The following is a 24,098-nucleotide window of genomic DNA, read 5'->3' as shown; positions in this document are numbered from 1 at the left end:
TAGACATGTATTTTTTTATGATATGTCAAGAAATTAGCATACTGTATTTGTTCACCATCTTGCTGCTATAACCCAAAATACTCAAAAAGGCTTGGCAAAAAAAAGAAAAAGATTAAAAAAAGAGTACATTTTGCTCACTTTGAGTACCTGTAGTTTGCCTTTTCCTTGACGCTTTTTAGTAGATGCTTCAGCTACGCTACACAATTTAAGGGTCAAATAATATGCAGTGTACTTTTAATGAACGGTTTTGTTTACCACAAGGGAGCACCAAAAAATGCCCAATTTCCTTTCAAGACATACATTTCTAACCAACATGTTCTGTTATCATCATAGGAATCACAATTTAAAGTTGCATTTTTGTGCTCAATTTGAGACTTGAATGATAGTTGAATAGTTTTAATTTCATTGATTTATTAGCCAAGATTTGTATTTTGACCAAAAAAAAAAACATGCAGCGCATAGTCCGTTACGCAACTGCGCCCTGTCCTTCAGAAGTCTGCGATGTAGACCTGCTGAACTTAGACCCCGACAGCCTCTCCTGCCGGGCCTTCCTGCAAAGTAGCGCTTTGGCATTCCTGCGGAACTTCTCCCCGACGAAGGCGTAAAGCACTGGATTAATGCCGCTGTGCAGCAGCGCCAATGCGTTGGTAAAAACCAGCGCCGCGTTGACCGAACGCCGCGCTTCACAATTGAAGTGGACCAGGTCAGCCCTCATCAGGGTGTCGGTCATCAAAGCCAAGTGGTACGGAAGCCAGCATAGCAGGAAGGCCGCCACCACAACCGTGATGACCCGCATGGCACGGTGTTTCTGGAAACCCCGCGTGCGAAGCAGCCGTGCAACCGTCACCCCGTAACACGCTAGCATCACACTCAGCGGGATCAGAAAACCCAAAACGTGACGGAGGGCGCGGGTGGCCACCCTCCACACGGGGGCACTACCCACGTCGAAATTTTCGGCGCACATCATCCTGTCCGAGTCACCGTCGAGCCGCTTTGCGTCGTTGAAGAGCGCTGGTAGCGCCAGGGCGGTACCCAGGGCCCAAACCCCACCGCAGACCAGACGGCTGCACCTTCTCTGCGGCCGGGCGAATTCCTGGTTGGCGCGCACAATCACCAGGTAGCGGTCGATACTGATGCAAGCCAGGAACAGCACGCTGGTGTAGAAGTTAGCCTCAAAGATCAGGCTTAGCGCTTTGCACATGCCGTCACCGAAGACCCAACCGCGCGTCAGCGCCACCGTCCAGAAGGGGACAGTCAACGCCATCAGGCCATCCGCTGCCGTCAGGTGGAACAGGTAAACGTCGGACGGCGTCAGCGAACGACGGCCACGGGCGATCACCAGCGCCACGAGGAGGTTCCCGGGAATAGCCAGCAGGAAGATGGCTGACAGGAGAACGCTAAGCCCAGCCGACGTCGCCCAGCCCGCCGGTCGCAATTCGCACGAAAGTGTGTCGGGGTCCACCACAAATACTGAAACATTGGGCCGGGGGCCGTGGGAGTCTTTCAGCACGTCTGAGTAATCTTCGTAATCGAAAGTCACAATGATCGACATGGCTGTGGTGGGCGCTCAAGGATCTATACACAGGAAGTTAATTAGATACACAGGAATTTGATGAAGGCTGCACAGTGAATTGACCAGAACATAACGAGAATGAAAACATTTACACAGTAAATTGAGCAAGGCAGTAAACATTTTTGATTTGGATGAACAGGAAGTAGACAAGACATGCTCAGGAAGTTAATAACATCATTCCAGGAAATTTGGAAAGGCAGAATAAGATTTTAATTTAGATGCGCTGGAAGTTGATAATATCCGCACAGTAAATTGAATATGGCTGAAAAATAATCAAATTCAAATGCACAGTAAGTTGATCATTATGCTCGTGGTATTGATTAGGATGCACAGGAGGGTAATGAAGGCTGCTTAGTGAATTGAGTAAGACTGAACAAGATTTTAATTCGGATGAACAGGAAGTTGACAAGAGATTCACAGGAAGTTGACATATTCACAGGAAGTTGATCTGCTGAAAGATAATTTCATTTAATTGCAAAGGAAGTTGATTTGCTCAGGATATTGATTAGGTGACGATATGTACACAGTACATTGAGTGTGTCTGAAAATATTTGAATTAAAATCATAGGAAGTTATTATGCTCATGATATTAATAAGATGCACAGGAAGTTGAGGATATGTACACAGTAAATTGAGTACACCTACAAAATGATATAATTTGAATGTGCGGGAAATTACGGGAAATACAACGCAAAGGAATTGATTATTACGCACAGGAAGTAGGAAAGCAAAGGAAATTGATAACTGCTGTACAGGAAGTTGTATAGGATAGGCCGGGAGCTGATTTAGGCTGCGCTGGACGTTGTAGCAATTGTACAGGAAGTTGATTAGGACGCACGGGAAGTTCTTTACAGGTGCACAGGAAATTGTAAATGTTAAAATAGGTAGAGCAATAAGAACCTTTTTCAATGAAAGATGAATATGGTGCACTGTGTGAATTGGGTATAACAGTCAATAAAATACAAAGAAAGTTGATGGAGATCATCTTTTTGCACCTTATTGCATGAAAACCCATACATCACAATAAGTGAAGTAATGGTGAGTAAGCAATCTTTCGGCCAACCACCGAGGTAAAAATGTCACAAAATGCAGATACAAGGCCAGTTAAAAGCCAAGGAACTTAATTAAAATGGGTTGAAGCAGTTCCTTTCGACCAAAGTCGTGGTTTTTGGTCACCCTCTAAAATCTACAGGCCATTGAAACTCTTTTAGAGAGGTGTCAATGTTTTTAGTTGTAAATCAAAAAGGATCGTTTTTGGAACACATTGTTTGGGAATGCATAGATTAGCGCAAACATGAAGTTAATGTTAGTGTCAAGGGGAAGCGGATTTGGATACCAGCAGAAAAATGTGTCAACTCACCTGCTGATGGATCTTCTGAAGACGAATGTCGCCCAGGAAAGTTGGACACACGAAGCATCTTCCGACGCCTTTCCCAATTTCCTGTTGCCACGCAGCCTCTTCCTCTCTTAAGGCCCACCCAGTTCCTGTCCTGTGGCTATGGTGGCCACCTGAGCAAGTTCCCTTGGCAACAATACCATGGTTGTGATTTTGAGTTTGTTTCTCAATCGACAAACTGTTTTTTGTGCGTGGCTCAATGAATAGGCGGGAATATCTATCGTAGCGTGGCACTGGATACAGAAAATGAACGACGGAGAACACGTCTCACCTACTATTTCAGCGCAGATTTGACGTGACTGTTGGCGGCAACCACGTAAACGAGCAATCACCCTAAACTGCAGTGTTTAAAACCATTTGTTATCCACGTGTTTGGCCTGCCTCTTACTCATCCAACATTACCCAATTTACCAAAGGCCTTCAGTAAAGATAGGAGTGGGATTACTGTGGTATCTCTGCTTACAAATGCCTCTACATACAAAGGTTTCAGGTAACAAATTACCCGAACGGGAAAATATTGCCTCTACTTATAAAGGCGTTTCGGGCTACCAAGTAAAAAATACAGTGCAGTACACGTTGCTATTAGCTGCTCCCGGAGTTTCCTGAACATAAACAAACTGGCTTTCTCCCTTGTAACCCAATGGGCATGCGTGCGCCCAGCATGCTCTTCGTGTCACCGTCAGAGTTCAGAGACAAGAAGGAAGAGGGGTCCCGGCAAGATAGCGCCCAGGAGGACGCAGCCATCATTCAATCAGTCCAATTTAAAGACATTTTAGCTAAATTCAAAAAGTCTTGCAATTTTTGGAAAGGAATCAGCCAGGAAAGTGTTGACAAGTCGGGTTATCGCTATGTCTGCCTCACTGCTTTCCGACGGATTGTCAATAGCAGTCAACATTGGATCAGTTTTTCAGGAAACATGAGGGAAAAAGTTGAATTTTATTCTTTGTTGTTTTACATTATGTTCCTCTTGTTTTATGTTTATTGTGTGGTAATGTAATTTTAACATGTATTTGTTTATTTTTCTGATGCTTTTTAAAATTATTTATCAAAAATATATTGTAATTTGGTGGGCTTAAAACGGATTAGCCCATTTCCGCTCAAAATGGGTCTCTACTTGCTTTCAGGTTAAGGTTACGTAGCTACTCCTATGAACATGATAGATATGATGACAAACAGATTGGCAAACAGACTGATAGACGTGACAATAGAGAGACATGATATATAGGTAGGAAGGTGTAAACTGGTGAATTAAAAAATTTGAACAAAATAAAAATGAAAAAAAGAATACAGCCACAACTGGTCAGAAGCCAGTGTCCTACTTGCTGGTCCAGCATTGGGGGTGCCCCCTCAAGTTTGTAAAAAATGGTGACGTTACCAAATAGTCGCTTGCAGGCGCTCAGAGGCCAACTCGGAATTGTATTGCCTACACCAAAAGCTTTCTCGAAGACTGAATTTACAGTGGAATCTCTGAAAAACAAAATGTTAATTAAAATGTTTGACTTTTCAGTGCAATAACAAATAAACTATGAATACAAGAATAAACTTGAATTTTTTTATGTAAAATACATTATCCCCGGAAAACACATGAAACATAAATTTAAATATTTACAGAGCTACAAAAATATAAAATCCAAAACAGTTGTAACCTTTTTTATACTCAACAAATTTAATGTCAACAATCTAGAACCCCTGAATAAAACATGTATATTGACCAATCACAAGAGAAAAAAAACTTGGTAGGGAACCGGCTCCTGTCATTCATTTATAAAACACGACTCACCATAAAGTCAGTTCGTTCGTAAATGACACATCATTAAAGGCCATCACTGAAGGCCTAGGTATGAAATGCACGATCCGCCACTGGTTAAAAGGAATACAGTTTTAAAACGTATAAAACAGCATTTTGGGGCAACTTGATATTGACTCGGCTACAGCATGCTATAACACCAAAAACTTTCAACAGCTGAACAATCTCTAGATGACTGCACCCTTCTGATATCTGATGGGGCGGCAGTAGTTCAGGAGGTAGAGCGCTCGTCTTGGGATCAAGGGATCCCAGTTCGAATCCCGGCTTGTCCGTGTTACATGTCGAAGTGTCCTTGGGTAAGACACTGAACCCCTAATACCCCCAAAGAGCAGGTTAGCGTCCTACATGGCTACAATACAAGGCCGCTATTGGGAAATGTGAAGCACACTGTAAAGCGCTTTGGGTAGTCATTGACTTGAAAAGCGCTATATAAATGCAGATCATTTCATTTCAAGATGGACTTTCTGTTCATCATTTGACTTCTATATTCAGTATAAGGAAAATGAATAACACTAGAGAAGGGGCCGCACATGAGATAATACCCCTTCCAGGAGAACCAGGTTGTAATGGATATTGCAAGGGCATCAACAGACATCATCAAAATTAACCCTTGATGTATTGCATGTTGTTTCCAGTGAAAAATGTCATGAGTGATGTGTCTCAGTGGCCATTAAATCAAACTACAATGGTTATGGATGCATATAATGTTCATTAGGATGTAATATTGATCATATTCCTTTCTTTTAAATTGACCCGCTAACAACGGTTAGTGGTGCCAATTCCTAACACAACACGAGGGTTAAATATTGGTCGTAACAGAATAACCAGTTGACAGCTTCCTGTCCTGAAATCATGCAGCCGGATCAAGATCAGGAGTCTCAAACTCAGGGCCTGGGGGCCAATCGCAGCCCGCAGGATGATGGTTTGAGGCCCCCGCCCTAATATGTAGGGGCAAAGGGAGAGTGCATATTATTTAGTGCCTCCCAGTGGTAAAAAACAAAAAAACAAAATCAATATTTATTGAATAACTAAGCCAACATGCAGTTATTTGACATAACACGAGACTCGCCTAGAGGGAGCTGGAATCATTGTCGGCCATCTTGCTGCTAAGGGTACCCCCAAAACCGTCTATTTCTTTCTTTTTTTTTTCGTTCATTCTTTATTGTTTTTTCCGTTTATTTTTCTTCTTTGATCCTTTCTTTTCTTTTTTTAATTTTGTCTTACTTGTTTCCCTTTTTTTGGCTTTATTCTTTTCTCTTTTCTGTCAGTGGAAATGTTTAAATCCAAGCTTAAAACACACTGCTACTCTATAGCATATGAATAACCTATATTTTTTGTTGACAATATCTGTGCATTATTTGTTATTGCAACATCCATTGCAGCCTGGTCATTCTGGAAGGGGGATTAACACATGTGCGGTCCCTTCTCAAGGTTTCTTCATTTTCCTCTTATTGAGGTTTTTGAGTTTTTCCTTGCCCTCATGTAGGTTTTAGAACAGGGGATGGTATAATAATAGTCTGTAATAATAGTCCGTGGTTTACAATAACCTGAGCTTTGAGACTCTTTGTGATTAAGGGCTATACAAATAGAAATAACTTGACTTGACTTTCCCCTTTTTCTACTTTTTTCCTTTCGTTTGTCCTTTTTTCTTTTAATTTTCCCTTTGTTCTATTTTCTTTACTTTTTCATTGATTTATTTCCTTTATTTATTTTTTCCCCTTTTGTCTTTCTTTTCCATTTTTCTTCTTTTTTCACAAACAACTGGGCAAACACATAAATGGTCCGCATTTATATAGGGCTTTTCAAGTCACGTTTTGGTCACTCAGTACTTTGTGTTCTCCCATGTGCTTTTTGGCACTCATTTTCGTATGCAATAAACATATTGCATACATTGACATTGAGTGGTCAAACAATACACATGGTCATGTTAATTTAAGTGCAGTGAATGCAAATATGGATTCCTTAATTACAGATTGAGTGATTTTCATATTAATTCTCAATTGGTTTTTTTTTACATTTCCAGATCTTATTTTGTGAAGGAAAATAAGATACTATATTTGGGAGTAGTGAAATGTTTTTAATCAGAGATTTTCTTGCGGAAAACCAGCCTCGACCACACCCTAGCTCCGGCGTCCCCTGAGTAAATTGAGTTTGAGAATAACTGTAATAGATAACGGCATGCCTCGGGTCCCGGTGCCGGTCCGATGCCTCAAAACGCATGTACCATCAAACATCCGACTCATTCTTCTCCCTCAAGGACAAGAAAATAAAAAAGGTCAACATCCCTCATAAGCTGATTAAACACTTCCACTGAAAAATCTCTTTTGCACTTGGTAAATATTAACAAAATCATCATTTCCTCCCATTCAATTTAACAGAAACAACTTATAAATCAAATTGTGATATGATAAGCGTTACTGGATGCCAGTGAGACTAAATCGCTAGAGCAGCATGATGCAGAAAGGCCTGCCTATTTGACAATCCTTCATTTTTAAATGCTCAGACATTATAGAAAGCAAGCTTTAATCTTGCATTTATAGGGACGCTGAGTAATGTTCGACCACTACATGTCACTCTATTATTTAGTGTCACCAAAACAAGTGCTAAAAGCTCAAGCAAGTTTACAAAATACGGAAAATCAAAGTGACCAAATTGCAACATGTTTTTGTCTAGCCTTTAACAAGATTTTTGTTTTTCGTGTCATGAACCAGAATGGAATCTCGGACCCAATTGCGTTTGTTTTAAAGGAATCTTTATTGGATTGAGCTGACAGAGCTTGCTTTGGAAGCCGATGGTTGTCGGTCGCTAGCAGCGTTGGACGGAATGGCAGTTCTGTGACAGGTCGGCAGAATCGATACGGCTTAGTGGGCAGGTCGATGGCCAGGGCAGGAGAGCAGGTCAGAAACGTGGGGCAGAAACAGGTCAAAACAGAAGGCAGGCAGGGTTCAAACAGGAGAGATCTTTGGTACTGGAAACTGGCAAAACATACAGAGAGACACAACTATGGTCTGACACTCTCCCCTGGGCGCTGACAGCTTAAGAGGAGAGTGCCAGCCAATCAGAGAGCGCGCTCCTGCGCGCCGAACAATTGCCCCAGGTGTCTTCATTTTGGCAATCATGACATTTTGGGGGAAAAGGGCCAGCAAATATGTCAGCTCTTTTTAGATGAGGCTCATGTTAAGTAAAATAAATGTAAATTTTCCGCATATGAATACCTTAAAATAGGCATGTTTATGATGGTTCATGTATTATTACTTGTAATTTAAACCATCCATCCATCCATCCATCCATTGTCTGCACCGCTTATCCTCACTAGGGTCGCGGGGGTGCTATCCTTGGGCAGTGGGGAGGGGACACCCTGAACTGGTTGCCAGCCAGTTGCAGGGCACAGAGGGACAGACAACTCACTCGCTTATTCACACCTAGGGACAATTTGGACCGGCCAATTACCCTGACATTCATGTTTTTGGAATTTTCGAGGAAAACCGAGGGCCCACGCAAGCACGTGGAGAACTTGCAAACTCCGCACAAGAAGGCTGGTTGCTGGATTCGATCCCATGACCTTTTTTAATGAATTAAGTTTTTTTTTTACCACTAAATAATAATAATAATAATAATAATTTCCTTGTATTGTCATTCTGTGTAACAATGTACACACTGTCAAGTCAAGTGACATTTATTGTTCATTTCATTACATTTATTGTTATATCTCTTAATCACAGAATGTCTTAAAGGACGGAACTGGTCACAATGACACTATCCCCTGATCTGAAACCGGCATACAGGCAAGGAAAAACTCAAAAACTTCAGCATGAGGAAAATAAAAAACCTTTGAAGGGGCCACAAAAGAGGTAATCCCCCTTCTTGGATGTGATAGATGTTGCATTGGGTAACAATACTCAAATAAACAATAAAAACCCTAGGAAATATGTAAAATTGATCAACAAATCCAAGACAGAAATGGCGCAGCTTACCATTACAGCCAGCTGGTTCATGCAGATGATGATATGCTTTCAGTCCGAGAGTGTGGGTCTCCTGACTCACCCAAATTTGTCCTTCTTCCTCATTTCGCCACTAGTTGGCAGCCAGAAATGACAGGAAAATAAGAGTATGAGATTGGCATCAGTCAAAAGCTGTGGAATAATGGTGTGTTTTAAGACTGGATTTAAACACTTACACTGAGGTTGCATATTTTATCTCAGGGGGGCAGAGTATTCCACAGCACCATGGCCAGGATCGAGAACGTTCCTGGCTAGCAGATTTTTTCTTGTCTCTTGGAGTTACAAGTGGACCATAATCTGAGCAGGAAGATGGGAGCAATCAAATCGGAGAAATCAGAGGGGGCAAGTGCATGCAAACTTTTACATTTTAGTAACAGAACCTTAAAATTACATTTTAAGTGGAGAGGGAGCCAGTAAAAGTTATCTAAAAGTAGAGAGACATGACAAACTTTCTTGCCGTAGTCAAACGTCTCACTTCGCTCTCATATCTCTGGGGTTAAAGTCACTGAGGTGGTTAAAAAGCTCCTCAGTGGCAAGGCCCCAGGGGTGGATGAGATCTGCCCCGAGTTCATTAAGGCTCTGCAACTTTGCATAGACATTGGGGACAGTACCTCTGGACTGGCAGACTGGGGTGTTGGTCCCCCTTTTCAAGAAGGGGGACCGGAGCGTGTGTTCCAACTACACTGGAATCACACTTCACATTCTCAATGGTGAGGTCTATACAGGGGTACTGGAGAGGAGAGTCTTTCAGGAAGTCGAATCTCGGGTCCAAGAGGAGCAGTGTGGTTTTTGTCTGGGCAGTGGAACAGAGGACCAGCTCTACACACCCCGCAGGATGCTCAAAAGTGCATGGGAGTTTGCCTGTCCAGTCGACATGTCTTTTGTGGACTTGGAGAGGCGTTTGACCGTGTCCCTCGGGGAGCCCTGCGAGGGGATGCTCTGAGACTATGGGGTACCGCATAGTCTTATCAGGGTTGTGTGGTCGCTGTATACCCGGTGCCAGAACTTTGTCCGCAATTCCGTCAGTAAGTCGCATTAGTTTCTTGAGGGAGTTGAACTCCGCCAGGGCTGCCTTTTGTCACCGATTCTGTTCATGACATGTATGGACAGAATTTCTAGGCACAGCCTTGGCGAGGAAGGGGTCTGGTTTGAAAGCCTCAGCGTTGCATGTCTGCTTTTTGCATGATGATGTTGTGCTGTTGGTTACCTCAAACCGTGATCTTTAGCTCTCACTGGATCAGTTCACAGCACAGAGTGTGAAGCAGCCAGGATGAAGATCCGCACCTCCTAGTCCGAGACCATGGTACTCAGTCGTGAAAGGGTGGCATGCACTGTCCAGCTCGGGGATGAGATTCTGCCTTAAGTGGAGGAGTTGATGTACCTTGGTGTCTTGTTCACAAGTAAGGGTAGGAAGGAACGGGAGATCGACAGACGGATCGGTGCACCGTCTGCTGTCATGCGGACCCTGTACCGGTCTGTCGTGGTGACAAAGGAGCTGAGCCGAAAAGTCAAAGTTTTCAATTACCGGTCGATCTACGTACCCTCACCTCTGGTTATGAACTGTGGGTCAGGACCGAAAGATTAATATCTCAGATACGAGCGGCTGAAATGGGTTTCCTCCGTATTGTGGCTGGGATCTCCCTTAAGGATAGGGTGAGAAGCTCGGTCATCGCGAGGGACTCAGTCTAGAGCTGCTGCTCTTCCGCAATGAGAGGAGACAGTTAAAGAAGCTCGTGTAGCTGACAAGGATACTTCCTGGATATCTTCTTTGGGAGGTGTTTTCGGGCATCTCCCACCGGCAGGAGGCCTCAAAGATGAGCCAGAACACGCTGGAGAGACTAAGTCTGCAGTCTGGCCTGCGAACAACCAGGGATCACTTTGGATGAGATGGATGAAAGTGGCTGGCAATAGGAAGGTGTGGACTTGTCCTTCTGAGGCTGCTTCTCCTGCAACTCGACCCTGGATAATGGGAACAAAATGGATGGATGGACGGTGTGTTTCAGTGTTTCTCAACGAGGGGATCGAGCTAAAAAGGTGGGCCGCGGACCCCTTTTCATTGGGTCGCAGACCCTTGCCTTGGCAACATAATGCTCGGAAAAGAAAAAATCACTGAGGATCATTTAACTCTTTACCACTAGATACCAATAGCATGCGCAAGTTGCTACCCGCCATTTCAAACCACAGAAAAAGACAGTTAATGTTTGTTTACACATGTTGAGCGTGGCCAATCACAAATAGATTGGATAATATTTGAGATATGGATTTTATTATCTTTAAGACAAAACCCCTGGAGTGAAGCGCTTTGTATTTCATTAAAAAGGCTGCTATTTGAGCATTGAAGGCAATATGATTACTTTAAGTCGTTTCAGTTTTGCTGGTCATTTCGTTTTGCTTTTTCAAATATGTGAATATGTTGTAATATCTCTGGTTTAACCCTCTTGTGTTAGGGTCGTTAACAACATGCTTTGGTTTTTAAAGGGACAGTGGTGTAGTATGTAATGCCCCCAAGTAGTACAAAAAAATGTTCATCCAGTTAAAGAAAAATACTAAGCAAGAATGTATGAACTATCATACCAATGTTAATTTTTATAAAGAACCATAGGTCGAGAAATATGCTATTATGTCGCCGCCATGTTTTTGCAGTATAGTTGCATGGTGTGGCCCTGGTTTTCGTTTGCAATAGACAGCAGTGCCATATCGTGGTCAAATATTACACACTGGGGCTTTATATGAATACAACAACCACATACATTTGTTTATTATCTTGACTTTGTAAGGAATGTCTATTTGAACAGAAACATGTTAAAATGTTTTTATCTGTACATCATAAAATGCTTTAATTAAAGTTGTTCCATTTGTATCGTTAGGGTCGGTTTTGACCCTGTTATAAATACAAGATTATAGTTAAGTTCATGCTTGTGTTCTGTGAAATATATGAAATATGAGTTTCTTAAAGGTACATGGTGTTCTTTGCAGAGGATATGGAATATGTGCATGCGGTTAGCCTGTTTTTATTTGTATCAAAAAAACACTAGTGTGTGTGCTTGAGCATCTTTTTATTAGGGGGGGGGGAAAAAACAGACAAAAGACCAATTTGTACTTTTGTGTTTTATTCAAAGTGGAGTCAGAGTTACGCCCATGTGTTGGCACTGCTTAGCTTTCAGGGGTGGAAGTGCAAGTCCCACAGCTCAACTTTCATTATGGCCTTGCCCATGGGTGACATAGTGACCTTGACATCCATCTTGCCGCTCTCAAAGGTCAGGCCACAGCCGTGGGCCTCCTGGCGCAAGAAGCCCTCCTGCTTCTTGTCTTCATACATCTGCTTGTAGAGCTTCTTGTCGGTTTCAACAGTCAGAGGAAAGATGCCCACTGCCACCCAGTTCTTGTAGAAGGTGTAGTCATAGGGCACCGAAAACATGATGGCTAGCTTGGCAGCAGCCGAGTTGCCCTCAAAGATTTCGTAGGTGAGCAAGCCCACCGCACCCGAGGTGGCGGCGTCTTTCTTGGTGAAGTTGCACACTTCGGTGCGCATGGGCCTCACGGTGGGCTGCGGCGGGCTGTGGCAGTCACCGCTATCCAGGTACACCCTGGATAGATGCAATAACCGCATTTAATGGCAAGCCCTCGGGATCAGATTGTTTCCCAAATGAATCTTTGGTGCCTGGAGGTGCAATATTCTTACTTAGGGTGCCGCAGGACAAAGCCATTGGTCAAGTTGGTAATCTCGATAGTGACGTTTCTGCGGCTCTTCTGGTTGGCTGATAAAGCCTCGGCGGTCTCCATGGTTGTACGACTGCGGCGAGCTCTGAAAATCACAATAACCACAACAAAGTGTCTTGAGATTTTATCAATTTGTCAAGATCCTGCACTTTGAGTTCTCTGCTTCTCTGTATGTTCTTTCTTCCCCCTCTTGCCCTCTTGCTCTCTTATGTTTGATCGTACCTTATTTGGTCGCTCACTACTTGGCAATTGTCTTCATCACGACTCTCCCCTGTCACTACTTGAATACTCTGTCTCTTTGGATCAGTGCTAGTTTGTTGCCTTCCATGTCACATCCCATGCACTCTCGTCTGAGTGTCTTGCCATTCCAGTGTACAGAACCCCATCCTGTCCTTCCAGATCACCAGTAGTGCCTAACAAACTTTTGGACTGTCGCCCTCACTATCTGGGCACACTGGAACACCGAACCCCTGCCTGCATCCTGGACCACGATTATCGCCTTTCGAACACTGCCAGAATAAAAGACCACTGTTTGCTGCACCAACAAGTGTTTCTGAACTTTGCTTCCGTTTCTAAGCTGTGCGCGACTTCCTTAATTGTTGCAAAGGCGGAGTCACACCTACCAAAGGGCATCTTTAGGAGTAATAGACAACAGATGGAAAAACAGAACAAGTGCAAGGATTGTCGCAGCCATGCCAAAAAACTCACAAGCACTTGGTCTGGTTTAACATAAAATATGAGGCAACTGTGCATCCTTGAAGACAAAAGCCAATTAAGAATTTAGCAGCAGATCTACAACCCTCAAATACCAAAACTTGTTTGGAGTTAGAACCTGAACCCCATCTAACAATTTCGTTAAAGCGACATCTACCATCGAAATTTTCCCCGAAAATCAGCAACAAAATCAGCTTACTTGAAAACACAGCACAGGCGCAGGCTGGTTCAGCAACTGTCGATCAGAAAAGCGCAACTCTTCCTCTGCTGTCGAGGGGGCCACATTCGACTCCGCCTGTTCTAGGGTGCGGTCGGGTTCGATGTTGCCTTGCTCCCACACTCGTAAACACACAATTAATTGTGTTGGTTTGGTTGATCCAGTCGAGACGGCATTCCTGTCGGCACCACACCTTCGTGGTCCTTTACGATGTCCCACTAGGCGTTAGACCAGCCGGATAGGGGGCATTCTTGCAATTAGGTCGCCAAAGACTGCCTCGCCTTGATTCGCATGGCAGGAAGGGGAGTATCCAGGCCAGACAATATACATATTTGACGGTTTACCTTTTCAATGAAAAGTAAAACAGAAATTGAAATGTTGGGAAACAAATACCTGCAGAGCAGGGGTCTCAAACTCAATTGAGTGGGGGGACGCCGAAGCCAGGATCCAGGTGAGGTTGAGCCAAATAGGGTTTTCCACAAAAACGTAACTGATAAAAACATTCCACTGTTCTTAGAGGGACACGGTGTTTTATATTTGTCCACTGGATGTTTTTGTAATGTGTAGGAAAACCAAAAAAAGAGTTCAAGGAAGTCTACAAACTATGGAGACTGAAAGTGAGCAAAAACAACCCCTTTTCTTATCATTTTACCCAGCCTTTCACAAGGAAAGACAAAAAGAAGGGAAAACGTTTTGTTTTTAAAGAATTAAAAAATAAGGAGGAAGGAATCAGAAAAAGAAGCAAAAAAGGAATACAGGAATAAAAATAAAAGTAGGGGAAAAGAAACAAAAAAATAAAGAAAAATGGGGGAAAATTATTAGAAAGGAAGGAAAGAAATGAAAGGAAGAAAGAAAAAAAGGCAAAAACGGGAATAAATTTGAAATTACTTCATTTTTTCCTTCTCTTATTTACTTATTTTACCCTTTGTTCCCTTTTTCTCTCAGTTTTACTTTCTGACTTGTTTCTTTTTTTTCATGTTTCTTTTTTTCCGTTTTCTTTTCTTATTTATTTTCTTTTTAAAACAAATTTTGGTCACTTTGAGTGTGCGTTTTGTCTTTTTTCCATTGTGCTTTTAGCACTCGTTTTCGGTGGCACGACAAAATACTGCGACAGCTAGTGGGAAAAGTATACACACTGTCCATTTAACTTTCATAGTAAGGCGGTGGTCTCAAACTATCATCCCGGGGGCTGGAATTGGCCCACGAGCTGCGTGTTTAAAATTCCTGCTGTAGAGAGTATGTCACATACATATGTTAATGAGATGTTTCATGACATTGTGGGTAATTTGTGTCTTGAAGTGTCTGCTATGCTTGTCACTCAATGCTTATGCATGGAACATGGTCACTGATGCTTTGAAACTGAGGTTAAAATAAAACGATACCAGTTTAAAACCCATTTCCTTACTGTATTTATTGTTTTTACTTCAGTTTAATGGGATAATAAGTTGCTGTGTTGATAGTATGTAACTACTATGCTACTAAATAATGTAAAATGTGTTGTTCAGTGACATGCAGTCAGTGGAGGCAGTTGAGGCTATGCCTTAACCTGTCGTCATGGAAATGGAAAATTACGTTTACATTTAATGGTTATATTTATACACTGTTAATGTTCTTTCCAATTCAACTAAACATGTTTTGGGTTTTCTTTTTCAAACTGGCAGAATTTCCACCTGAATTTCACTATGAATATTGTTATTACAATTAGTAAGTAACGTTTTACTATGCTGAGCATCTGCAGAGTGAGGCATGTAATTCCCTAGCCTCTTGGCAGTGATTCTTGCCTATAGGCTTATCAGACGAACTGCATGATTCAGTGTGGAGCAAGACACACCTGACCCCAATCGCCACACAACTGTCCCTAACTAGCCCAAGACTTTAATTGACTGCTCAGACAGCCCACTGCGTTGGGTCATCGCATTCCATTTCAGTCTTTGTTTCTGATGTGGATATGATCAGGTTTGTTTTTTTTGGGACGTGTTTTTTGTTTGGTGACCCATTGTTTGTTTGTTACTTTGTTCCTGGTTATGTGATGAAATAGAAGCCTTCTTTTGAGCATGCCATCCTCAGTTCTTGCTTTGGTCAAGCCAAAGAGTGTAACAGGACTTGTGTAAAGCTAGGATTTGGGTAATTTTCCACTTTCTTTTGTTTTGTTTTTGTCATTGCTCGCGGCTGTGTGTGTGTATATATATACATATATATATTTAGTACCTCCTAGTGATACAAAAAGCTTCATTCAGTATAAAAAAAACATTGATTTGAATACTAGGCAAAAATACCTGAGCTGTCATACCAATGTTATTTTTTTGGAGAGAATCTTAGGTTGTAAAATTTGTATTTCTTTCCATGGTGGAATCCCTTCCTGGGAGCCGTTGCCATGTCTGTCTGCCATTTTGCTTCGACGATGTGCTCATTGGCACTGGTTTCCGTTTGCATCAGACAATACAGTGCCATCTAGGTGTCAAATAGTACACACTGGGGTTTGACTTTAGCATTGGTTAGCTTGTTAAACTAACTAGAGAAAAGTCTGTCCTCTTTCACTTCGAAGCATCCCATGCAGTCTATGTGTTTACTATATGTTTGGTGTGTTTTTTTGCATACACAAAAAAAGAAAAAAAAACAAAGTATCATTTTGGTGCCGGTTTATTGAAACAAAGTTGGTGGCATGCAGGGTCCGGGCGGGGACTGGGCTGGTACTCAGACCCTCCTGTCGTGGATCTCCAGCTTGATGATGGCATGGCCCTCGTTGGACATGCAGGCGGCCACATCCACTTCACGGCCGCGGTGCTCTATGCCAGAACCTTCTGCCTCGTGGCGCACGAAGTCTCCGGGTTTCTCCTTGGTTACCTTGGAGTTGTACATGAAGTCGTAGAGCTCGTGGTCTGTGGCCTTGGTCTTAGGGAAGACGCCGATGGCCATCCAGTTCTTGTAGAAATTGTAGTCGAATGGCACGGAGAACATGACGGCAACCATCTCGTTGCAGTGCTTCTTATGCATGTGGAAGAGCTCGTAGGTGAGCACGCCCACGGCGCCCGAGGCCGTGTTGTCGTCTTTGGTGAAGGAGCACACCTCGCCGCGGCCCAAACGCACAGTAGGCTGAGGGGGGCTATAGGGGAATCCGCTCTCCATATGGACCCTGCATGATTTTAGTAGACATTAGCTTGAACCTTTTCACACATTTTCCAAAGATTTTTCATACCTAGACCTAAGGGTTGGTGGATGTCTTGGGATTGATACCATCTTTCCATTTTAACTATCATTATAATAATGTTGGTACTGGGTCATAAGAATATACATTACTTTCAAATTTAATCTAATCGCGTTTACACTTTCTTTCCACCACTGACCTTGTTTTTAAAATATTGTGAAATGGAATGTGTTTTAGTTGTTAAGTTGATATTGTTATGCAGTGTCACAGTCCTGCAGTCAGATTCCCTTTTTCTCTCAGTTCAGTGCCAGTTTGTTGCCTCTTTTGTCCTGTCTTAAGCCTTTTTGTCACAGCCTTGTGGTTGTCCAATGTACTGAACCCTTGCCTCATTTCCTGACCACAAGTACCGCCTGCTTAACGTTTGGACTGTTGTCCTTGCTAAAGTGAGTTCTCCAGATCACCGACCCATTGCCTGCTTCTTTTTCTGGTGATTTTGATACAGGTGCCCTATTTTCTCATACCCTCAGAGTTCACATTGTAATAATTTAATGGAAAATAGAAACTTTTGGAACCTAATATATTTGTGCTGTGTTTATTTTTATTTGAAACTAACTCTAGAAGGTAGGGGTCTAATACAAGACATTTCCTAGCAATAAAAAAAGTATAGGTATTGATCAATACTACTCTGTATTTACTTGGATCAGATTGATACTGATATTATATATTATATATATTTTTTTAAAGCAGATAATAACTTATTTTTCATTGATTAGGGTTAGGGCTGTATCTTGTTTTTACTATTTTTTTACTTTGTGCTAAAAATTGTATTACTTTGTTATTATTAGGAGTGGATATTGAGTAATTACACACACACTCATATATATATATATATATATATATATATATATATATATATATATATATATATATATATATATATATATATATATATATATAAAATTTGTCGATTATGCGTTTTAAAGACACTGGTCAATGCAGAGGTGGGCAGCCTGGTCCTTGAGGGCTGCATGTCCTTGGAAGTTTCTCCCCTTTAACTGTGGGGATTCTAATCATTGGGATCATTAACATTCTTCTGCCAGCTTCCTGACAAGCTGATGTTTGCCATAACCGATATTTTGTGTCACCTGAGTTGACCAAGAGTAACCTCTAAAAACAGGAAGGACATGCAGCCTTCGACGACCTGGTTTCCCACCTCTAAGTTAAAGCATGTTTCTGGTGAAAGCAGATGGTGGCACTCACTTGGGGTTGGTCAAGCAGAAGCCAGAGGTCAGGTTGAGGACCTCAATGGTGCAGTTGCGGTTGGTGGTCAGGTGAAAGGCATGCGACTCGGCCGTTTCAGGCATTGTTGCCTAAAAAACAGCATCATTGTCATTGTCATAAACAACAACAATTATAAGTTTACTCACTTTGATCCGGTCGCTCGACAACGACAACTGGCTAAGATGATTCGAGGCTGCAGTCTACCAAAGCTGCCTGGCGTTGCGCACCGACTCAATCTCGGAGACACGCCTTGGCCCATGAGACGGGTTTTGCCACTCCCCTCCGCAGTCAAAGACAAAAAAGCAATCAACTCCTCGGACGGGTTAAGACTCAGGTCCAACCGGTTTATCTGAGTTCAATTCATCCATATACATGTTCCTATGTCCGTGTCCATGACCCCTGAAAGGTACATATCAAATGTTTGATGATGCTACAATGGGTTTTATTTTAGCATAATGTAACAGGGATTCTGGACTGCAGAGCCCACTTGATTAAATGCTGAATGCTTGAATTTACGAACGAATGTTGTTGTTGTATGAGGCTTTTCTTACATTTCAAACTGTGTGCGCAAACCAGGTGATTTCTGAACATGTAACCTTTCAATATGGCGATAATGAAGACGAGCACGTATTTAGAGCTGCGCCGAAAGAAAACGTGAATAATTGCACCTGTGCATAAAATGTGGGCCCTATATTTCAAGACAACAGCACCCGGGCAACCATACTTTGAGGAATAGTGCCGGATTTCAACATAGACGTTTCTTTTTGTGTTGTTGTCATTTGTGGTTGCCACAAATATGGACTAATTGGCATTTTCTCATTAACTTACTTTGAGGATTACTATCTGAATGAGTTTTTCGTCATCATTAATACCGGTATGTGTTTTATAGCTTTTTAGGATTCACGTGGATGCTTTTGGGAAGATGGGAACGCACTATTTAATGGGCTAATTATACAATAATACATTATAATTTAAAGCACCTTTCAGGGCACCCAAGGTCACTGTACACAGATTAAAAAAAATAACTATGGAACGAGAACAAAACAAATGACAATAAACACATAAATAAGACAAAGCAATTTGTAGAAGGCCGGAAGGGTAGGGAGGCAAGGTTATGGATGACTTGATACGCGCACAAAAGGACGTGATTCTTTAGTTGATCGGTAGCCTGAAGGACAGGGGTGGCGGGGTGGCCAGAGGGTTTAGGTGATAATGCAAGTAGTAGAGTTCTGGACCAGCTGGAGTTTATGGAGGGACTTTAGAGGTAAGCCGTAGAGGAGGGAATTGCAATAGTCAAGGCAGGAGGTGACACTATTAGTTTTTAATTATTTCATATCGTGAAAAATCACTCATTACACAAGCAATCCTGGCTACAAACACAATCTTGGAACAAATTAAGCTTGTATGAAGAGGTACCACTCTACTTTTACTTATTAAACTGTAAAACTGTTAAACTGTAAACGGAGCCTGTAAATAGAGTTTGTTTCTTTGATTTTATCTGCGTTGTTTTCAGTTCTGCCAGCTGTTGGCGTCAAATGCCAGTTTGCAACGCTGATGTTTCTTTTTATGTTGTTGTCATTGGTGGTTGCCACGGTAATAGACCAAATTGCATTAGCTTAATATCGTTTCTCGAGGATTAAAGGAAACTTCAGCGACCTTACATTGATGCTGATGATACGGAAAGAGAAGTGCAGCATTTGTGATAGATAACTTCCACTGCTGGCCTATATGGATGTATAAATTAAGGACTTGATATGTGGGGGGAAAGTTGAAGTATTGTGAGTATGTTGTACATATTGCATAAACTTCTAACAAACCTCCCATTTTGCTCCTGTTATAAATTATGCAAATAATGTTGGAAAAACATGGACTTATTGCTCTCATCGGGCATCATAAATGCTTTCATATGCCACTGCGGCATCTGTATTGTGAAAAAGAGCAGCTCCCCGTTTACCTCTGTGCTGGCACAAATAAAAAAGTGTATTAAAAGAAGCAGTTTTTAAAATTCTCCAAAAAGAGTGTCTTTTGGGCTGGAGTTTTCAGCATTTATTGTGTAATTATTATGTAATATCAGCAATTGGGGAAAACAGCAATGTTGCTCACAGATATTTGTCAACCCCAAAAATCGAATTCCAAATGTGTCGCGGTTGTATCAATCTATATAAAATGTAAGTCTATGCTTTTACTAGCCACATACTATACTCAGCAATGGAGCTCACTTTTGAAGAATAGTGGAAACAAAAACCGTTATTTGTTGAATTTGATGGCTCACATTAATGAAATAATAATTTATTTAATGTCAAAAGTTTATTGCAGAAACATTTTTTTGGCGAAATAGTGTCTCTTGCTTTGCCCTTGTAGTTGAATATACACAATGCCATTGCTCCAGAAATTTGACTTCTGATTACAGTCAAACAATTGCCTGCAAACAAAGGTAGCTATTATAAGTAGTACGGTACTTTTTCTGTTTGGTGGGTATTTAGGATAGAATAAACTTAACTAGGTAGTATTGTTGGGCCAAACAGTAAAGCAACAGCTACCATTGTTGTATAGCTTCTAGGTGTGTCTCATCCAGGGAGTGTAACTCTGGTCTTATTGTTTCGGGGCGGGCACTTTACCACTCTTCAACCGAGCTGCAAAATTTGTTTGGATTCACACTTGTTAAAGCGTTGATTCACAAATGCAAATTCACTGGTAGAACAATCTCTTTCATCATCTGCATTAAGTAAAATAGTACATGTTGTCCAAGAAAATTTCCCCCAACCAGAAGGCCATTAACTCAGTTGGTCCCATAACGTATACAAATGTTTTTTTGTTTTATTTTAACAAACTATTATAAAGGGTTTGGTCCAGCTCATCAGTAAGTATAACGCCTCTGGGAATTATTTTATTATGATAGATTACCATTAAATGGCAGCAGTGGCTTTGATGTCCACACATTGTTTCATGTTGATTATGTCTATATATTGCAACCTCTATTGCAGCCTGGTTATCCTGAAAGGAGGATTACCTCATGTGCAGTCCCCTCTCAAGGTTTCTTCTTTTTCTTCATGCTGAGGTTTTGAGTTTTTTATTGCCCTCATGTAGGTTTTAGATCAGGGGATAGTGTAATAATAGTCTGTAGTTTGTGCGGCCATTTGAGACTTCTCGTGATTAAGGGCTATACAAATAAACATGACTTGATTTAACATCAAGGAATCCCCCACTTCTTAGTCTTGCTTCCTGTATCAAGCAATTTAAGTGTGTAGGCGGGCCCGTACGGCGAGCAAAGGTGTAGTGAAGCAGTGTGGTCAGAGCAGTGAAGATATAAGCTAAAATACAGACAGTTAACACTTCAAGCTTTTTTTAAAAAAAAAAAAAAAACAGATTACAAAGTCCCTTTGTCATCGTCCGGGCAGAGAGCGATGGAGTTTTGTGCACATCGCAGAAATGCGATTGCCATGGTGACCAGAATCATGTCACCCAAAATATCGCTGAAAAGTACTAGCAAAGTTCATGCATCAATCATGCATAAGTTCAGTGGAGTAAAAGTTTAAGGAAACCATTGTTTGGATCAGGGGTCTCAAACATAGTGCCCGTGGGTACCATGGTGCCCCCTAAGGACACCTGAGTTGCCCACAGACCTGTTCTGAAAAAAGCTCCCCGGTGCTGAGTTATTATGATTTTCTGGTCAGATGCTAGTCTTACTGGTTCACTATTTAACCCTACTTCCCATTATTAAACCGGTAGTAACATAGTAATTACTTATTCACAACATGATAAGGTATTTTAGAAATGCATATCAAAGTGAGTGACCTTTGCGTTAATTAGTAAGAAGCCCTCAGTTTGAATAAGGTTGTGGAGACCTGGTTTAGATATTGGAGGTATCACAAATGTTAGTGTGCAGCCCCACAGTGCAAAGGTCCGGGGTACAATTCCTGCTGCTGCAGCCTCCATGTGTAGTTTGCATGTTCTTCCCGTGCCTGCTTAGGTTTCCTCCAGGCACTCCAGTTTCCTCCTATATTCCAAAGACATGTATGTCAGGTTGATTGGCTGGTCCAAATTGTCCCTAGGTGTGAGTGAGCGAGTGAGATGTCGGTCACTGTGTGCCCTGCGACTTGCTGGCAACCAGTTCAGGGAGTCTCCTCCCCACTGCCGAAGATAGCTGGGACAGGCTCCAGCACCCCCTCGACCCTAGTGAGGCTAAGCGGTGCTGAAAATGGATGGATGAACGGATGGATGGATGGATACATGGATTGATGAATGGTGTCACAAACGCAAAAAAAAAAAAAAAAAAAAAAGAATCACCAAAGTGAAAATTCTGCTTGATATGCACCCTTAAAAAAGCCGTTTTTCTCAGAAGTTTTCTTGGAAACGAGTAGTTACAAGAAAATTAGTAATTTTGAACGGTTGTTAAATTGACAATGGTAGAAACTAGAAACATACTTTTTTTTGGTTGTTATGTGAGCTTAATTTTGGTATGTCCTATTCCTATATGGGTAGATATCAAAGTTTGCTGTATGCCTTCAAAAATGAGTCTAAATGGCAAAAATTGGCTGCCACCGACTCTTCCCATTTCAAAGAAACGGCTCGTATTGAATGAGGTAAAACTAATCAATATATATATATTTTTTAAATCGGTTATTTTAATGTAACTTATGATTTTCCCACCGGCTTATTTGTTTAATTACATTTTATTTTAATTTGTATTGTTGGTATGTTCCTAATGTAAACGCAAGATTGTTTATCTGCGTTTTGTTCAATAAACCACGGAAAGGACAACGCTGCTTCCTACTGGTCAATGTCAGGTACTTGCTCTAATTTAAAGTTTGATCTGAAAGAAAATGTTTTCCAAATCGTCATTCCTTTTTTACAATTAGGATTTAATTAATATATGAATACTGATTATCTCCCGCAACAAACGCAAAAAAAATACAATCATGAGTTCCGTTTTGTTTAATGTTACGTTTTTATTACAAGTCCATGTATGTCAACTTTTTTGACATTAAATGGCTGTAGACGTGGGACACAACCCGTCTAAATATTATTAAACAAACAAACAAATAACATGTGCTAGTTTATAACTGGAAGTGGCTAACATTGACCAATACGGAAACCTCATGCGATCGTGAGAGTGGTTTATTCACGCGCAAATACTACAAGATAAAATAGCCCTAGACTGAAATACTAGTCTAGAGTCAAGCTTCTTTTTGTGTGTTGGGGGCAGGGAGGTGGTCAACGTAGATTTTCTTATTAATCCCATCACCTGGAACCTTCTGCATCTACCGGCCAGTTCAGAATGAAAGTTTCGTCATTAATGTCCTGTGGACTTTTGCACAATTTCAGTTGTTGATGTCAACTATGTGTTGTCTAGTGGTGTCCACTCAACATCCATTGCAGCCCGGTTCTCCAGGAAGGGGGATTACCTCACGTGTGGCCCCAAGGTTTATAATTTTTCCTCATGTTGGGTTTTTTAAGTTTTTTTCATTGCATTTATGAGGGTTGTTTTAACTACCTCAATTTCATGCTTGTGCAGCCCTATGAGGTTGTCTGTGATTAAGGACTATACAAATACATGTGACTTGGTTCACGGTTCCAGATCCTTTAACCGCCTGGGTCGTCGGGGGCACCAATGAGGATGCAGCTTTGGACAGCCTTCTCCACTGAAGATGGTTCTGGCTTGTTCTTGGGTCATGGAGAAGGTGGCACAATTCCTTAATGTTGTCGGCCCCGTTCTTTTTCGGTCTTTCTCTCTTACTAGCCCTCTGGACTGGACTGGACTGGAGAATTATCTTGGTCAGTCCTGATAATCTTGCGACGTGACCATACTACTGAAGTTTCCGTCTGTGCACATTTGACAACAGTTCTTTCTAAGGTCCAATGTGCCCTCTGATGGTGTTGCGCACCATTTCGTTTGTAGGTGATGCATAGACGTTTTCTATTGCATCACATTCCATGGCCTGGATTTCCAATTTTGCTGTGAAAGTCCATGTCTCACAAGCGTAGAGGAAGATGGAAGTGACCAGCACTCGCATGAGTCTGATCTTTGACTTTACTGCTATGTTAATGTCCCCTCCAGATGGGTTTAAGTCTGGTAAGTGCGGCTGTTGTTAGTGCTATCCTGTCCATGATTTATGAATCTGCTTCCTCTTCTGATATAACATCTCCAAGATATTTTAATTTGATGACAGTTTCTAGCTCTTTGTGGTTGATGGTGCGGTTTGTGGTGATACCTTGAGGGTTGTTGGTCATTAATTTTGTACCT

At 41.7% G+C, this 24,098-nt stretch overlaps 3 protein-coding genes across 3 annotated transcripts; all 3 read right to left on the bottom strand.

The window, feature by feature from the left end:
* Positions 1–266: 266 nt before the first annotated feature.
* On the bottom strand, positions 267–3,002 carry LOC148346969 (C-X-C chemokine receptor type 1-like). Its single transcript, XM_088323444.1, has 2 exons — positions 2,934–3,002; positions 267–1,575 (listed from the first exon to the last, which is right to left on the bottom strand). Exon 2 carries the CDS (start codon positions 1,550–1,552, stop codon positions 467–469), a length of 1,086 nt encoding a protein of 361 aa, XP_088179570.1. The 5' UTR covers positions 1,553–1,575; positions 2,934–3,002; the 3' UTR covers positions 267–466.
* An 8,868-nt stretch (positions 3,003–11,870) lies between these two features.
* Positions 11,871–13,621, bottom strand: LOC148346968 (DELTA-sagatoxin-Srs1a-like). The gene is made up of 3 exons (XM_088323494.1): positions 13,411–13,621; positions 12,460–12,582; positions 11,871–12,364 (listed from the first exon to the last, which is right to left on the bottom strand). Exons 2-3 carry the CDS (start codon positions 12,558–12,560, stop codon positions 11,938–11,940), a joined length of 528 nt encoding a protein of 175 aa, XP_088179620.1. The 5' UTR covers positions 12,561–12,582; positions 13,411–13,621; the 3' UTR covers positions 11,871–11,937.
* A 2,431-nt stretch (positions 13,622–16,052) lies between these two features.
* Positions 16,053–18,140, bottom strand: LOC148346967 (uncharacterized). The gene is made up of 3 exons (XM_088323228.1): positions 18,001–18,140; positions 17,834–17,943; positions 16,053–16,561 (listed from the first exon to the last, which is right to left on the bottom strand). The coding sequence occupies exons 2-3, from the start codon at positions 17,935–17,937 to the stop codon at positions 16,123–16,125; spliced, it is 543 nt and encodes a 180-aa protein (XP_088179354.1). The 5' UTR covers positions 17,938–17,943; positions 18,001–18,140; the 3' UTR covers positions 16,053–16,122.
* Positions 18,141–24,098: the final 5,958 nt, after the last annotated feature.

The sequence above is a fragment of the Urocampus carinirostris genome, chromosome 19 (assembly GCF_059441175.1).
Source record: "Urocampus carinirostris isolate Australia breed hairy pipefish chromosome 19, RoL_Ucar_1.0, whole genome shotgun sequence".
In the NCBI taxonomy this organism is placed as follows: domain Eukaryota; kingdom Metazoa; phylum Chordata; class Actinopteri; order Syngnathiformes; family Syngnathidae; genus Urocampus; species Urocampus carinirostris.
Note: the sequence above shows the minus strand (reverse complement) of the source record. Positions and strands in the feature narration are given on the sequence as shown.

What these genes read in the sequence shown, in the direction of transcription:
- LOC148346969 (XM_088323444.1), bottom strand. Translation starts at nt 1,552, where the DNA reads ATGTCGATCATTGTGACTTTCGATTACGAAGATTACTCAGACGTGCTG.
- LOC148346967 (XM_088323228.1), bottom strand. Translation starts at nt 17,937, where the DNA reads ATGCCTGAAACGGCCGAGTCGCATGCCTTTCACCTGACCACCAACCGC. An exon ending in TTCTGCTTGACCAACCCCAA is followed by an intron (nt 16,562 to 17,833) that starts GTGAGTGCCACC and finishes AAAATCATGCAG; the next exon opens with GGTCCATATGGAGAGCGGAT.
- LOC148346968 (XM_088323494.1), bottom strand. Translation starts at nt 12,560, where the DNA reads ATGGAGACCGCCGAGGCTTTATCAGCCAACCAGAAGAGCCGCAGAAAC. An exon ending in TTTGTCCTGCGGCACCCTAA is followed by an intron (nt 12,365 to 12,459) that starts GTAAGAATATTG and finishes GCATCTATCCAG; the next exon opens with GGTGTACCTGGATAGCGGTG.